The sequence below is a fragment of the Delphinapterus leucas genome, chromosome 4 (assembly GCF_059928025.1).
Source record: "Delphinapterus leucas isolate spDelLeu-1000000601 "Yukka" chromosome 4, BTC_Dleu_Yukka2, whole genome shotgun sequence".
NCBI lineage: Eukaryota > Metazoa > Chordata > Mammalia > Artiodactyla > Monodontidae > Delphinapterus > Delphinapterus leucas.
Window position 1 is genome coordinate 72,743,208 of NC_143132.1, and position 17,936 is coordinate 72,761,143.

The 17,936-nt window shown below is 33.7% G+C and overlaps 1 protein-coding gene across 19 annotated transcripts in view; it reads right to left on the reverse strand.

Moving 5' to 3' along the window:
• DLG1 (discs large MAGUK scaffold protein 1) overlaps positions 1-17,936 on the reverse strand; it is a 285,870-nt gene that overhangs the window by 139,679 nt on the left and 128,255 nt on the right. For 15 of the 19 annotated variants that reach the window (XM_022568940.2, XM_022568931.3, XM_022568912.3 and 12 more), the window contains one exon: positions 11,292-11,390. The exons of the other annotated variants lie outside the window; for them this stretch is intronic. In XM_022568940.2, the coding sequence (XP_022424648.1) occupies positions 11,292-11,390 (99 nt within the window). The remainder of the gene's footprint in view (positions 1-11,291; positions 11,391-17,936) is intronic. 19 annotated transcript variants of the gene reach the window in all.

The following is a 17,936-nucleotide window of genomic DNA, read 5'->3' on the forward strand; positions in this document are numbered from 1 at the left end:
CATTCCTCTCAAATTTGGAAGTGGTGGGAATGAGGTAGCACAATGGGCTTGGAGGGTATGATATACAACTCAGAAAGACATAATAACCTAGCGCCAAAGCCAGAACAGGTACTTCTGAAGCAAGAGATAGAGAAAAATTTGGCCATGGAATTTGCTACTTTCAGATAGCTAAAGTAGAGAGCACTAAAATAAAAAACAGTAGCAAATCTGGATAGTTTAAGACCTCAGGATCTGTATCTAGGACAGGGGATAGCAGAATAGGTAACAGGGAATTATCAGCTTTGCTTAGGGAGGAAATCAAACAACAGCATAATCTATGTGAAAGTTAGATTATTCAAATAATCTACGTGAAAGTTATTTCAAATGAAGAAAAAAAACCCTTCCCTGCACCTCACCTTTAAGTGACATTTATCAAAAGATATGGTTCTAGATCTCTCTCTACCCTCACTCTACCATTCAATGACTTTGAATATACAGATAAATCACAAGTATTATTGAAACTTATTTTTTTACATCTGTAAAGAGATATACCTTTACCCAAGAGGACTGTGTGAGGACCTAGTGAAGTAATATAAAAAAAAATGTGTTGTAAACCACAGAAACCTATTGCTAATCCATTATTATTTACTAATAATATATACCATTGTGTATGTTTCAACTTCGACAATAATGAAGTCCTATAATTCACTTAGAAATGGGGGGTGATTAGTAAGGGGGCAGGGATATACCAGAAAGAGAAACTTAACAAACCCCTAAAGAATATGACCCATGAATTAATAACAAGACTTAAGAAACATAATTTTGCTCATCCAACTTTTACTATTTTATTTCATTAATAAAGGGCCTCATAGGGTCTACTGCTGTTAACACACTGCAGCATCCTTACACGATTTCAGAGCACAATATTAAATCTTAAAAATTTTGTGTTAAAATAATTTTAAGATCCAGTTATTTAAAAACAGGCCAAAATTAGAAGTTTAGAAAATGCTTTTATGCTGTATACTATATTTCTCCTTCTTAGCATGTATCAAAGTTTCATTGTATTATTGGCTTAGTGTCTCTTTCTCCCTTACTAAATTATAAACAAATGTTTTTCAAACACAGAACTCCCAAACCCCAGAGAATACATCTTGGATTCTAATTTGAGACACACTGCATTAGAAGTTAAGTGCTGTCACTTCAGCGATCACTGTAAGTTAAAGTGATTGTAAAAACAAATAGGGTGAATTCTGGGAAGATGGCAACACAAGAAGTCCCACAATTTTGTCTCTCCACCTAGATAACAACTGCACTGGCAAAAACGCAACTGCCAGTGTGATGTAACTATTTTGGAATTCTAGTCTATTGAAGGCTTACAACTCCCAGGGGAAGTATTAGATGGCAAACTGTGGTTAATCCAGTAAATTTCAGTTCTTAGCACAGTAGCAGCTACCCAACTCCCACCCCTCTTAAGTGTTCCTAGAGCAGCTGGCACAAACCGGGGTGGAGTGGGGATTGGGGTGGGCAGCAGAAAACACCCTGTTCTCCAAATATAGGGAATCTGTGCTCTTACTGCTGCTTCTGATCATGACAGTGCAAAGAGGCAGTGGCCATTGTTGCTGAATCTCCTCCAATTGATATAAATCTCTCCCTTTCTGACTGAAGCGACTCCCAGGAGATTTAAAGGGCAAGTGTCTCCTCCCACAATTTCATTTTCCTCTTTTTCCCCTTTTGAAAAGGGGAAAAGCCAGACATTGAAGATTAGAATATTCAAAAGCAACCACATATATGAGGGAAATTAGAAAATCACTGCGTATGCCTGGGGAAGGTACAGGCATAGAAAAAATCTGCGAAGATCTTAAAATTATACCATAGGCTGATTTTTAGCACAGAGACAGCCTACAGCAATCAAAAAAACAAAACACCCAGCAAACCCTAGGAAAGGGGAGAATCAGGTTTCCAGAGAAATCATAAGATTCAAACGTCCAATTTTCAACAACAAAAAAATCACAAGGCATGCAAAGAAACAGGAACATATGGTCCATTCAAAGGAGAGAGAGAGAAGAAAAAAGAAACTGTCTCTGAAAAAGAGCTGGCGGCATACCTATTAGACAAAGGATTTAAAAGAACCACCTTAAAGATATCCAAAGAACTAAAAGACAAGGTGGACAAAGTCAAGAAAATGATGTATGAACAAAATGGAGATAAGAGATAGAAAACCTAAAGAGAAACCAAAAGGAAATTCTGAAGCTGAAAAGTACAATAACTGAAATGAAAAATTCACTAGAGCAGACTGGAACACGCAGAAGAATCAGAAAACCTGAAGATAGGACAACGTAAATTATTAAGTCTGAAAACAGAAAGACTGAAGAAAAGTGACCAGAGTCTAAGAGGCTTGTGGGCCATCATTAAGTGGACCAACACACGCACTGTGGGAGTCCAAGAAAAAGAAGAGAGAGATCAAGGGGCAGAGAAAATATCTGAAGAAATAATGGCTAAAATATTCCCAAATTTGATGAAAGACACAAATATAAACATCCAAGAAGCTCAACAAACTCAAGGTAGGATTAACTCAAAGAGATTCACACTCAGACACATTATAATCAAACTCCTGAAAAGACAATGACAGGGAGAATTTTGAAAGCAGCATAAAAAAGTGACTCAATATACAAGGGATCCTCAATAATATTAATAGATTTTTCATCAGAATTCTGGAGGTCAGGAAGCAGTGGGTTGGTATATTCAAAGTGCTAACAGAAAAACACTGCCAACCAAGAACCTTGTATCTGGCAAAACTATCCTTCAAATATGAGGGAGAAATTAAGACATTCTCAGATAAACAAAAGCTGAAGGAGATCATTACCAATAGACTGGCCCTGAAAGAAATGCTAAAGGGAATCCTGCAGGTTGAAATGAAAGGACACAGGACAGCAACTTGAGGTGTTTGGAGAAATAAAGACCTTGGTAAGGATAAATACAAAAAAACTTATTATTTTAATAGCGTTTTGTAACATCACTTTTTGTTACGTACATGATTTAAGAGACTAATATTTTTTAAATTATATTTAAAAAATTAGTTTAAAAGCTACTTATTAGTACAGAAGTGAAGTCAACATTAGTAAATAACTAAAATCAATTACTAGTCCAGAAGCTAGTATCATAGTAACTTTGCTTTGTAATTCCACATTTGTTTTCTACATAATTTAAAAGATGAATGCATTTAAAAATTGTTGTTTTTGTACATACAATGTATAAAGTTGTAATTCTGTGATATCAACAACTGAAACAGGTAAGGATGGAACTGTTAAAAGGAGCAGAGTTTTTGTATATTATTGAAGTTAAGCTGGTTTAAATTCAAATTAGAGTGTTATAACTTTGGGATGTTAAATGTAATCCCCATGGTAACCACAAAGGAAATAGCTAAAGAATACACACAAAAGGAAATGGGAAAGGAATTTAAACACTTCACGACCAAAAAATCAACCAAACAAAAAATAAGACACTAATGCAGGAAATAAGGTACAAAAAACCTATAATGAATACAGAAAACAAATAGCAAAATGACAGAAGTCTCTTCTTATCAGTAATTACTTTAAATGTAAATTGATTAAACTCTCCAATTAACAAAAAAAAACAAAAACAGCAGAATGGATAAAAACACATCACCCAACTCTATGTTGTCTACAAGAGACTCCGTTGAGATCCAAAGACACAAACAGATTGAAAGTGAAAAGGTGGAAAAAGATATTCCATGCAAATAGTAACCAAAAGATAGTAGGAGTGACTATACTAACATTAGACAAAACAGGATTTAAATTTTAAAAAGTTACAAGAGACAAAGGACATTATATATTAATAAAAGGTTCAAAACAGCAAGAAGATGTAACAATTACTAACATTTATGTACCTAATGACAGATCATCAGAATCTATGAAACAAAAAAATGACAGAATTAAAGAGAGTAGACAGTTCTACAATAACAGTTGGAGATTTCAATGCCCACTCAAAATAATGTGTAAAATAACCAGACAAAAGATAAGTATGGAAAAAGATGACTTAAATGACCCAATAAAGCATCCTGACCTAACAGACATATTTAGAACATTCTGTCCAACAACAGGATACATTCTTCTCAAGTGCAGTTGGGTCATTTTCCAGAATATACCATATATTAGGCCACAAATTAAGTCTCAGTAGATTTAGAAAGTCATCATACAAAGTATCTTTTATGGCCAAAATGGATGAAGATAGTAAGCAATAATAGAAGCAAACTAGAAAATTCACCAAGCTGTGGAAATTAAACAACATACTCTTAACCACTGAATCAAAGTAGAAAAGCAAACTGGAAAACACTTAAAGAGATGAATGAAAATGCAAATACAACATACCAAAGCTTATGAGACACAGCAAAAGCAGTGGTAAGGGGGAAGTTGACAACTACACGTTTACCTTAAAAAACAAGAAAGACCCCAAGTCAACAAGCCGAACTTTACAAATCAAGGAACTAGAAAAAGAACAAACTAAACCCAAAGTTAGTACAAGGAAGGAAATAATAAAAATTAGAGCAGAGATAAGTAAAACAGAGAACAGAAAAATAATAGAGAAAAAAGACCAACAGTTGTTGTTTTGAAAAGATCAACAAACTGACAAACTTTTAGTTAGATGGACTAAGGAAAAAAGAGAGAAGACTAAATTACTAAAATCAGAAATGAAAGTGGGAACATTATTACTAATTCTACAGAAATAAAAAGGACTATAAGAGTATTTTGAGCAAATGTAAGCCAACAAATTGGATAACCTACACAAAATGGACAAACTCCTACCAAGGCTGAATCATGAAGTGAAAATTTAAATAGACTTTATAATTAATAAGGAGATTGAATCAGTAATCAAAAATCTCCTGACAAATAAAAGCCCTTGAAATTTGATTGCTTTCCTGGTGAATTCTATCAAACATCTGAAGAACTAACATCAATTTTTCTCAAACTGTGCCCAAAAATTGAAGAGGAAGGTACATTCCCTAACTCATCCTATGAGCCAGCATTACCCTGATACTAAGGTCAAAGGCAAGGACACTATAAGAAAACTGCAGACAAATATCTCTTATGAATATTGATCCAAAATTCTCAACAAAAACTGAATTCAGCATCATATTAAGAAGACTATATACCATGACCAAGTGGGATTTATTCCTGGAATGCAAGGATGATTCAACATATGAAAACTGATCAATGTAATACACCACATCAACAGAATGAAGGAAAAAAACAACACGATCATCTCAATCGATGCAGGAAGTATCTGACAGTATTCAACATTCTTTCATGATAAAAACGTTTAACAAACTAAGAATATAAGGAAACCACCGCAGCATAATAAAGGTTGTATATGAAAAACCTACAGCAAACATCATACTTTCATGGTGAAAGACTGAAAGCTTTCCCTCTAAGATCAGGAACAAGTCAAACTGGCCCACTTTCACCACTTCTATCCAACACAGTATTAAAAATCAGTCAATTAGACAAATAAGAAAAATAAATGACATTCAAATGAGAAAGAAGGAAAATTATGTTTTCAGATAATATGATCATACATGTAGAAAACCCTAAAGAAACCACACAAAAACCTGTTTTAACTAATAAACTTAGCAAAGTAGCGGGATATGGTCTACACACAAAAGTCAGTTGCATTCCTATACACAATCTGGAAAGAAAATTACAAAAACAATTCCATTTATAACAGCATCAAAAAGAATAAAATAATTTGGAATGAACTTAGCCAATGAGGTGAAAGATTTGTGCATTGAAAACTATAACGTTGCTGAAAGAAATTAAAGACAACAGAAATAAATGGAAACATATTCCCTGTTCATGACATCTTAATACTGTTAAGATGTCAATACTACCCAAAGCAATTTACAGATTTCATCCAATCGCAATCAAAATTCCAATGTTTTCTGCAGAAATAGAAAAATCCAACCTAAAATTCATATGGAATCTCAAGGGATCTGAATAGACAAAATAATTCTGAAAAGGACAAAGCTGGAGGACTCATACTTTCTCATTTCAAAACTTACTACAAAGCTACAGTACTCAAAAGTTTGGTACTGGCATAAAGACAGACATATACCGATGGAATTGAACAGACTGCAGAAATAAACCCTCACATATATAGTCAAATTGTTTTCATCAAGGGTGCTAAGACCATTCAATGGGAACAAGATAGTCTTTCTAACAAATGGTGCTGGGAAACTGGATATCCAAATGCAAAAGACTGAATTTGGACCCTTACCTAACATCATATACAAAAATTAATTTAAAATGGACCCATGACCTAAATCAAAGACCTAAAAAACTATAAAACTATAAGAAGAAAACACAGGGTAAAAGCTTCAGGACACTGCATTTGGTAGTGATTCAATGGATATAACACCAAATGCACAGGCAACAGAAGAAAATGTAGACAATTTGGACTTCCTAAAAATTAAAAGTTCTGTGCATTAAATGACACCATCCACAAATTAAAAAGGAAATCCACAGAATGGGAGAAAATATTTGCAAATCATATATCTGATAAGGAACTAATATCCAGAATATATAAAGAACTCCTAAAACTCAATTAAAAAAACTGCAATGCAATTCAAAAACCTTATTGAAGTAAAGGACTTCAATAGACATTTCTCCATAGAAGATATGCAAATGGCCAATAAACACATGAAAAGATGTTCAACATCACTAATCATTTGGGAGCTGCAAATCAAAACTACAATGAGATACTACCTCATACCCATCAGGCTGGCTACTATCATGAAAAGAGAATATAAGGAGTGTTGGTGAGGATGTGGAGAAATTGGAACCATTGTGTTCCACTGGTGGGAATATACAATGATACAACACTGGAAAATAGTATGATGGTTCCCCTAAAAATTAAAAATTAGGTTACAAAGTGATCTAGTTATTCCACTTTCAGGTATACACTCAAAAGAATTGAAAGCAGGGTCTTGAAGAGGTGTCTGTACACCTATGTTCACAGCAGCATTATTCACAAGAGCTAAAATGTGGAAGCAACTCAAGTTGTTCATTGACAGATGAATGGATAAGCAAGGTCTCATATATACATAAAATGGGATATTATTTAGCTTTCAAAAGAAGGGAAATTCTGATGCTACATATGCTACAACACAGGTTAACCTTAAGGACATTATACTAAGTGAAATCAGCTAGCCACAAAAAGACAAATACTGTTATGAATTCACTTCCATGAGGTACTTGAGTCAAAACCATAGACACAGAAAGTAGAATGGTAGTTGCCAGGGCCTGGGGGGAGGGAGGAATGGGGAATTAAGTGTTTAATGGGTATAGTGTTTCAGTTTTACAAGATGAAACAAGTTCTGCAGATGGATGATGGTGATGTTTGCACAACAATATGAATGTACTTAATACCACTGAACTGTAAACTTAAAAAGTTAAGGTGGTAAATTTTACATTATGTGTATTTGATCACAATAAAAAAAATGGAAAACAAATATATGACCTCAATCTAATTATTAAAATGCATCAAACACGAATTGCGGGATATTCTACAAAACGACTAGACTGTTCCCTTGTAAAAGGTCACACACATGAAAGACAGATTGTGTAGCTACTTCAGATTAAAGGAGACTCATGAAAACTAACTGTGGTCTTGGATGGGCCAAAGTACCTTTTTGTTTTTCATATAAAAAACATTATTAGGGCAACTGGCAAAACAGAATTACAGTGGGTAGTATTATATTAATGTCAATTTTCTGGTTTAGCTCACTGCACTACGGTAATATTTTTGTTCTTTGGAAAAATATTTAGTATTGTAAAGTATTAATATTTAGCGGTAAGAGGGGCATAAAACTTCCTTTTAACTGGTTTACAAAAAATAATATTATACTCAATTACAGAAGAACAGAAATGATAAAGCAGATGTGGCAGATAAAAATATTAACAATTGGGAGATGTGGGTCAAAGTATATGGAATTTCTTTGTACAATTCTTGCAACTTTCTGTAAGTCTGAAATGATTTGAAAATAATATAAAAACAAACAAACCAACATAAAACCAAAAAAAAAACCCAAAACACAAATAGAACAGTGGCACTGCAGTCAGATATTAGTGTGTGGCTTAAAAAGGCTCATCAAGGCAATCCAAGTATACTATTCTATTTAAGATTACTAGTAAAATGAAAATGTATCAAACCATGCTTTAGGTTATACTAATGATCAAATCATTTAAGAGTCAACATTCAGATGTTCTGTGGAACCTGAATTATCCAGAAGCAACAGGATGTTCTATACTGGTTATACCTCTAACATTAACTACTCTCATGTCATGTGGGAGTTATTTGTTAAGTTATGATTTGCATAAACAGAGAGTAGGCTCCTAGAGGACAAGAACAATGTTACATTCATCTTAGTATCTACATGACTGGAACAATAACAAATAATTGAACAAAAACCAATCCCTCCAAAGCACCTGTTTACATGTGAACAGAGACTTTCATACAAACACACAAAATTAGCTATAAAGCATTTTCAACAATACTTTAATTACCCGATAGCTCCTCACAACTGGTAAGAAAGGAGGTCTAAAGAATCTGGTTTTAAAGCAGAGTATTTATTCTGGGTGTATATTTAATACGCCAGTATCATAGAGATTATATGATTTTATCTCCAGCAGGAAGAGCTAGCATCTATTATACAACTACTATGTGCTCAGTTTCTATGTGGAGAAACTGAGGCTATGAGAAACTGAGTAATGTCCCCACCATCACACAACCAGGCAAGGGTGAGGCCAGGAAGTGGTAGGGTCAGGTGTCACCATAAAGTCCAGGTTCTCTCTGCAACTTCAAAAAGTCATTCAGTGTATCCTTTTCTGTACCACTCTGAGTAATAAGCATGATAATTCCTACTGCAGAGGGTTTTCATAAAATTTAAATGACATGATCAATATAAAAGTACTGTGAAAGTTTAAAGTTCTACAAATAATCAAAGACATATTAAAAAAAATTATCATCTACCTAGCTATCTGTCCTCAAACTCATTTTGAAGTAGTCAGGGAGGCGTCAGCCACCCTTTTTAATAGATGATGGGAGTAGAAACTCAGAGAGGTTAAGTAACTTGTTTGAGTCACAAAGTAGGACTAGAATCTAAATCTTGTATCTTCTGTTTCTATTTCTATTACATCCTGATGCATCTAAAATATAAAGTAGATCTTTAGAAGAAAAATATCTATTTAAAATGTTAAAATCAGGTTATGTATTAGGTGTGGATTTCAAACTTCAATTGGGGACAAGTATTTTAATCACTTTTATTAATTTTATAATGCACGTTATACTCAATTACTCAGGCACACACTTACTTATTCTGGAAAATGAGGCACACCCACAGCCTTCTCACATAGACATCAATGGTTAAACTACTCTACTTTTGGACTTTTGTAAGTATATTTAAAACCTAAAATGAAGCTAGGTAGTATAAATAAGCCTCTTCTGTTCATTTGTTTTTTTAACTTGTTCCTTGGTTTACTGTCTCAAGGAAATATGAAACAACACTAATAACACAAATAGCCAAGATCATGTGCCAGCTGCACACACACACTCTTATTCTTTCAATCACTGTAAAACATTTCAAGTAAGTACTATCATCTTCAGTGTTACAGATGAGTAAAGAGAAGATCAGTGTTAAGTAAACTGCTCAGTTACACAGCCAGTTAAGTGGTAGGACTGGAATTCTAAACCAGATCAATCTGACTCTAAGTCCTTTATTTATAACTACATGGCTATGCAATGTCTCAACAATTTCCAAGTGTAGTGTGATGCTAAGTTAGGGACACTGGAGTAAATAAGTCAAAGAACTCTGAACTGGAAGGACTGGTTCCCTATTGAATATAAGAACAGAAACTACTACAAAATTTCAAAGGATTCTAGAAAACTATTTTAACATCAAAAGACAAATTGAGGTGACAAAGAGTAAAATAAACTTTCAAATGTCCTACTTCAAAAAATATTGTACTACTAAATCCTAGTTACTTGGAAAGGTGTTACATTATTACAATAACGCTTTGGCTGCTTATGTAGAATTATATTTATAAATTCAATTTCTTCTCTGCAATACAGAGGAAATATCCATCTGGACTTATCTATTCAATTCTTGGTAGTTTTACAATGATTTGACTTTTAATGATTTTCATAAAGGGTCAGAGATTATATAGAAGCAGTAACATAATAACATGGACTGAAGTTTTAGTGTAATGCCTATAATTTCCCCTAGAATCCTATTTTGTATAATGTTCTTACTGATTTTCATTTTTAGGAGAGGGGAAGGGCACTGAGATGTGAACAATCACAGCTGATAACCCATTTTTTCCCACAATAGGACTTACTTTGACACTGTGTTTTCACAGCAAAAACACCATTTTTACTAGATTTTATGCTGTAGATCAATAATAATAAAAATACCTAAAGATGCATTTATTTACACTTTAAATGAGGTTGAGATCTTTCACACCAAAGATCACTATTATTATACGTAATAATACTACCATTATTTTAACTTTGGATGACTCTGTTGGTTGGGTAGTTAATGTCTTAATAAACCATCCCTTGGAACTATTAAGTAAAGCTCTGAAAGCTAAAAACGTTCAGATTCTCTGACATTTGGCTATTGTTTCATTTTATTTTTTGACTGTTATACATTAACTTTAAAAAAAATGAACTTATGATTTTAGAGTAGTTTTAGATTTACAGAAAAGTTGCAAAGATACCACGAAGAGTTCCCCATATACTTTATATACATTAGCTATTGTTTTTAAATAATAAATGTGAAGTATGTTATCCTACCAAGTGACAGAAAGATGAGTATTTCCAAAGATAAATATATACTAGAAAACAAAATGCTATATATAAAATGACACATCCAGTACAAGATCAGGAGGACAATTATTTTTATTATCTTTAGAAAATAAACAAAATTTCCCAAAGCAAATAAATTAAAAAACTGTTTCGAACAGATTTACAAATATAAAAGGCATGATAACAAATCTAAGGCAGTTCAATATAATGAAGTTTATAATGTATCTTATTTCACAGATAACCTAATAAAATGGCAAATATTAACCCATTTTATATTAAATCCCAGATATTTAACTCCCTAAAAATACCGTTTGAAGCCCAACATGAATTACCAAATCTAACAAAGAAATAGTTAAAATGATTTGAAAAGAATACAAACGAAACATTAAAAACAAACGAAATTTTTATAAAGAAAAAAGAAAACTAATAAAAACCTGTGGTATGGTGGGTAGGATGACAGTATTCTCAGCAGGGACTGGCAGGACAGGGATCACAGGGACAGTGGGAGAAGAGGGAGGTACAGCTTCTGTTGGCTAAAAATCATCAACGACAAAAAATCAGGAAAAATATCAAATAAAAAGGAAACATAATAGAAAGTTTTGTCATAAAGATAAATTATAGTTTTCAGAAATAACTGAAATAGGTAAAATAATATATTACTTCAACTTAAATGAAAAAACACTCAATTATACCACCAATAATAATTTTAATGACTCTGTAGTTAAAACGAGTGACTACTCTTTAGATGTTTAAATGAAAATAATAAAAGATAATGATTTAACAATACTCCTCCACTGGGAGGCAAGACACTCACTTCACAGACAGACTACAAAATATTTTTGTAGCATTCACTATATATTTGACTACTTTCCTCCTTGCATTCAAAGAATCAAAAGTAATTTCATTAGCCCATGAGGTAGGCAATTGGGGCCTATAAATCCACAAACAGAAGATTCAAAGGACTTAAAAACTGAATTTATATCATTTTAAGGAATCTGTGCTGTTAACCTCTACTATCAAGAACTGTAATAACCTGTCTTAAACTTGCCTGTAAAGTCATTAAGTGGGAACTCTAGTGACATAATTTAAACTAAGAAGTTTTGATATTTATACTCAATCAGGCTTAATTACTATTTTAAAAAAAGGTGTAACTGGAACACAAAAAAGGTGTCTTGTAACAAGTCCCAATCTCTATAAACTGGATTAATTTATAAATATTTGCTATACCAATGACATATACTACATATATAAGAAAAACATTAAAATCAAATCTATAAGAAAACAATGTACATTAGAAGACACTTAAAACAGGAAGAACCAACTGCCAAACTTGAAACTATGCTTTTCCTCATTGATAAAGAAATACAAAATAAAATTATAATGTTGACCTTTTGCTGTCAATCAAATCAATCAAGATTTACCAAAAATGTATGGCATCTCTTCAATAATGGTGCTGGGACAACCAGATAGCAACATGCAGAAGAATAAAGTTAAACCACTACCTCACATCCTATATAAAAACTAACTGGAAATTAATCAATGACCTAAATATAAGCATTAAAACCATAAAACTTTTAGAAGAAAACATAGGGATAAATCTTCATGACCTTGGATTTGACAATGGATTCTTAAATATGATATCAAAAGCACAAGTAACAAAAAAAATCAATTAGACTTTATCAGAATTAAAACCTTTTGTGCACCAAATGGCATTATCAAGAAAGGGGAAAGACAACGCATGGAATGGGAGAAAATCTTGTAAATCATACATCTGATGATAGTTTAACATGAAGAATATATAAAGAACTCCTACAACTCACCACAGAAAGACAATTAAAAATTAGGCAAAGGACTTGAACAGACATTTCTCCAAAGAAGATACACAAATGACCAATAAGCACATGAAAGTATACTCAGCATCATCATTCATTAGGGAAATGTAAATCAAAGTTACAACGATATATCACTTCATACCTACTAGGATGCTGTAATAAAAAAGTGAAAACAAAAACAGAAAGTAACAAGTGTTGGCAAGGATGTGCAGAAACCTGAATCCTCAAAAACTGCTGGTGGGAATGCAAAATGGTGCAGTCACTGTGGAAAACAGTTTGGTTTGGCAGTTCTTCAAAAAACTAACCCTAGGATTACCATATGACCCAGCAATTCTACTCCTAGGTAAATACTCAAAAAAACTAAAAAAAGGGACTTGAATACTTTACCCCAGTGTTCAATGATGCATTATTCACAACAGCCAAAAGGTAAAAACAATCCAAGTGTCCATCAACAGATAAACAGCTACAAGATGTGGTATATTTATACAATGGATATTAATTCAGACATAAAAATGGATGAAATTCTGATACATGCTACACATGGATGAATCTTGAAAACATTATACTAAGTGAAATTAACCAGACACAAAAGGTCAATATTGTGTGATTCCACTTATATGAAATATTTAGAATAGGTAAATTCATAAAAATACACTAGAAGTTACCAGGGGCCAGGGAGAGAGGAGCATAAGGAGTTTACTGCTTAAGGGTTACAAAGTAAGTTTGAGATAATGAAAAGGTTTTGGAAATAGTAGATAGTGGTGATGGTTGGGCAACATTGGGAATGTAATTAATGCCACAGAATTGTGCAGTTAAAACTGGTTAAAATGGCAAATGTATTTTACCACAATTAAAAAAACTCAAAAAAATTTTAATGCATGGAAACAGGTCCTTTCACAGTGCTGCTGGATATATAACTTCATACAAACTTTACAAAAAGCAATCTAAGTAATTATCTGTAGCTTTAAAAATGTTCCAACTCTTTGACTTAGTAATTGTGGAAATCTATCCTAAGGGAATAATTCAAAAAGCAAATGTCTTAACAGTCACTATATTCTTTGTTTTTTCTTTCTTTCTTTCTTTTTTTTTTTTTTTGCGGTATGTGGGCCTCTCACTGTTGTGGCCTCTCCCGTTGCGGAGCACAGGCTCCGGATGCGCAGGCTCAGCGGCCATGGCTCACAGGCCCAGCCGCTCCGTGGCATGTGGGATCCCCCCAGACCATGGCACGAACCTGTGCCCCCTGCATTGGCAGGCGGACTCTCAACCACTGCGCTACCAGGGAAGCCCCCTCACTATATTCTTTTGAGCATTGTTTATACTTGGGGAAATGTAGGATATCCTAAATATAAGGTGTTGGAAGGGCTGAGCAAATAATGATAATTTTATAAGATTAAACATTATGCATCGGTTAACAAGAATCTGTAAGAACAGCCTGTAAGTCATAAAGGATATTGCCTATGACATGACATTAAGTAAAAAAGGGAAGATAAAGCTTTTATTTAAAAAATGGAAAGAAATGTTTGAAAAGTAAACCTCTGAGGGCAGAATTATGAATGGTTTTTCTCCCCTGCCTCTTTATTTCGAATTCTACTTTTCCAGTTGTCAACAATGAATACACAGTGATGCTATAATGCTGGGTGAGGGATGGAAGATCTATTCATATTAAGAGAAAAACAATTATTACGATCTTTTACCATCTCATTCTCTAGAAAATAAACTGAAAATGCATTTCCCATTAATTGTTCTAAAAGATGTTAACAAATTTCAATGATTTTACAAGACTATTAGAATTGAAGAAGCTAGGGATCAAGTTTAACCCTTCATTTTACAACTAAGCTAGGCTCACAAAAGGTAACCAGTGAGGAATTAGGAAAAGATTTCCTAGACTATTGTTACCTGGATTTCTTATATCCTGTAGAAAGAGATTTTAAGCCATTAGATTTTGTTTCTTTTTTTCTTTCTTTTTAATGTTCCCAGTCTAAACCAGTTCCCTGTTTGGGATGATAGAAAAAATAATGGAGATGGACAACAGTGATGGCTGCACAACACTGTGAATGTATTTAATGACACTGAACTAATTGTACACTTAAGAAAGGTTAAAATGGTAAAATTTTGTTATGTATATTTTACCACAATTTTTTAAAAAAAAGGACATTAGGAATAAAGCCTCTGTGGGTCTTACTTGGGACTCCAGTCACCAATTATACATTGCTCCTACAGAAAAAAAAAAATTCAAATTCCATAGTATGAGCTTAAAACAAATAATTTAAATGCTAACTAATTTTCAATGGAATACTTACAATTTTTAAAAAATGTTTGAAAAACCCAGAGATCCTAACTCCTAATTTATGACAAAGAGAAAAAGATAGTTTTAAAAGAATTTATGTTAAGTGAAATAATTCAGAGAAAGACAAATACCACATGATCTCACTACAAAACAAAACAAACAAAACACAATGAAAAGAGACTCATAGATACAGAGAACAAATGTGTGGTTGCCAAAAGGGAGGGAAGCAGTGGGGCGGGGGTAGAATGGACGAAAGAGGTGAAGGGAATTAAGAGGTATAAACCTCTAGTTATATAAGTCACAGGGATGTAATATACAGCACAAGAAATAAGGTCAATAATATTATAATAACTTTGTATGGGGAGAGATGGTTACTAGACTTACTGTGGTGATCATTTCACGATGTACGTAAATATCAAATCATTTAGTACACCCAAAACTAACATAATACTGTACAACAACTATATTTCAATAATTTTAGAAAACTGCTGCTGAATCAACTGGATATACATATGGAAAATGAAATGAACCCTCTTCACTCCCTTACACCATACTTAAAATTAATTCCAGATGGCTTACTGACATAATTAAGAGATGTACAAAAATTAGGTTTCTAGAAGATAGTATTGATAGAATATCAGGATCTTGGTGTAGGCAAAGACTTCCTGAATAGGAAAGTACAGGTTGTTGAAGTCGAGCAGGGTGAGGAGAGCCTCTGCGCACAGAGAGTGGAAGGGTGGCAGCAGTCTGGAGCAGGGTGTTGTGGAGTCTGAGCAGGATGAGGAGGGTATCCCATGTGGGCAAGTAGTGGCAGCAGCCTGATGTGTTTTGCTGGATCCCAAATGTGATGGAGTATCTATGTGGCAGTAGTAGTAGTCTGGCAAGAAGTATAGGGACCCCAGTGGAACAAGGTGGGGATATCTCTTGGATCTTGAGCTGGGTGGGAAGGATGTCTACCTAGAGCATCGACAGTGACAGGAGATTGCTTACATACAGGGGATTTTTGATCCAAGGATAAAGGGAGCAAGGTTCCTCACGTCAGAGAACGGAGTCACAAATATGGAAAGGGAGAAAATTAGCCTGAAATCTATGGTTTTAGACTAGATTTGGAGGTACCTGTATGACTGCATGGTTTTCAATATATATAAATACAGAAATAAATGCATGTGTTTATATGTACATATATATCCTAGCTCTGTCTACAGAGAAGACCTGGGAGCAGTAACACCTCAAGAGCATGAAAATACTTGGCATTCAGATCCTGGTTTATAAATACCCATTCTTTGATTAAAAAAAAAACAACAACAAAAGAGGAATCTTTGGAGAAATGGCCGATTCCAGTGCTAGAGTCCAGCAAGTACAATATGAGCCTAGAATATTCTGCTGTTCCAGAAAATAAGGAGGTGCTCGAAGAATAACGAGGGCATGACAAAGGACACTGGCAGTCAGCTTGAAGGGCTCTTATCAGTCAGATTGGGAATAATTTGAGACTCAAAATAAATAACAATAATGATGGCATAAATCCCACTGAATTAAACAGGACTCCAAGAGTCTACACTGATATAATTACATAAAAATTAAATGAATAGAGAGAAGAGAGAGCATTTCCTTACAGCAGAATGCCAATTAAGAAATGTAGAAGGAATGATGGAGTTACAAAACCATCATTTGGCAACCACCATAGTAATAATTCATTCAAGAAACATCAACAAATGTTAAAACTTCCATTGCTGCTGAATGAACCCTCCATTTCATTCTAGTGGAAGAAAGTTTGAATGTGAGAAACACACACACACATACACACACATATCTCCCCTACAAAGATTTATTAATTACAGTGAAGAAATGTAGCAGACACTATCTTAAAGTTAACATCACTCACCAGGACAAATCAAAATCATATGCTACCTGATGGGATGTAATAAGAATACATCGCTTCTGTGACATTCTTATCAAAGATGCATAACTTGAACATTAAACATCAGACAAACCCAAATTGAGTGACAAACTACAAAATCACTGGCTGTAGCCATCCAAAGTATCAAAGACAAGAAAGTCTAAAGTTTATCATTTTTTTATTTAATTTTTTTAAACAGCTTTGTTAAAGTATAACTGATATACAAAAACTGCACATATTTAATGTATACAATTTGATGAGTTTGGACATATGCATACACCTGTGACACAATCACCACAGTCAAAGTAGGAGACGTATCTAACACCTATAAAAGTTTCTTTACGCCTCTTTAATAGGGTCACCTATTAGCTAATTAATAATCCATTTTAACATAAAAAAGACAAAGCTGTATGCTTATATCAAATTTCAAGGCCAAGCACAAAAATTTCCTCCATTAGGCAGTTGCTCTCCAAAACCCTTTATGATAAACTATAAATTCTTTAATATTACATTTAAACCTCACTGTAATACTGGCTCAGAGCCTATTCTAAATCTATTTCCTTTAGATACGATAATCTAGAGGATCTGAATACCATTTTTTAAAAATCCTAAAAAAATGTACACCATCTGAATCCACCCCACTCTCTACAGGGCACTGAGCAAGTACTTTGGAAAAGAACATATGCCCCTGCTTCTTCCTTAAGAAAGGCAAATACTGCTGAGAAAGTCTTCAAAACCAAATGGGTACCAACACACACAATTTCCTAGCCACAGCCAATAACCAGTTCAGGTAACACAGAATTACAGAACAACAAGTCATTTAGTTCATATGAAACAAAAATACCACGCTAAACAAATAATATCTAATCAAATGAAGGCTGAGTCATGAGGAACAGCATAGATGTTAGATATGATAATACATATGAAGAGACAAGTGGCTATTTTCAGTGCAGGATTGAGAGCATGGTAAAATTCTGGGGAGTTGTATAACAAGATTCTAAACTGGAAAACGGCAAACTTAAGACTCTAAATAATGAGGCAGCAATATACAATAACCATTATA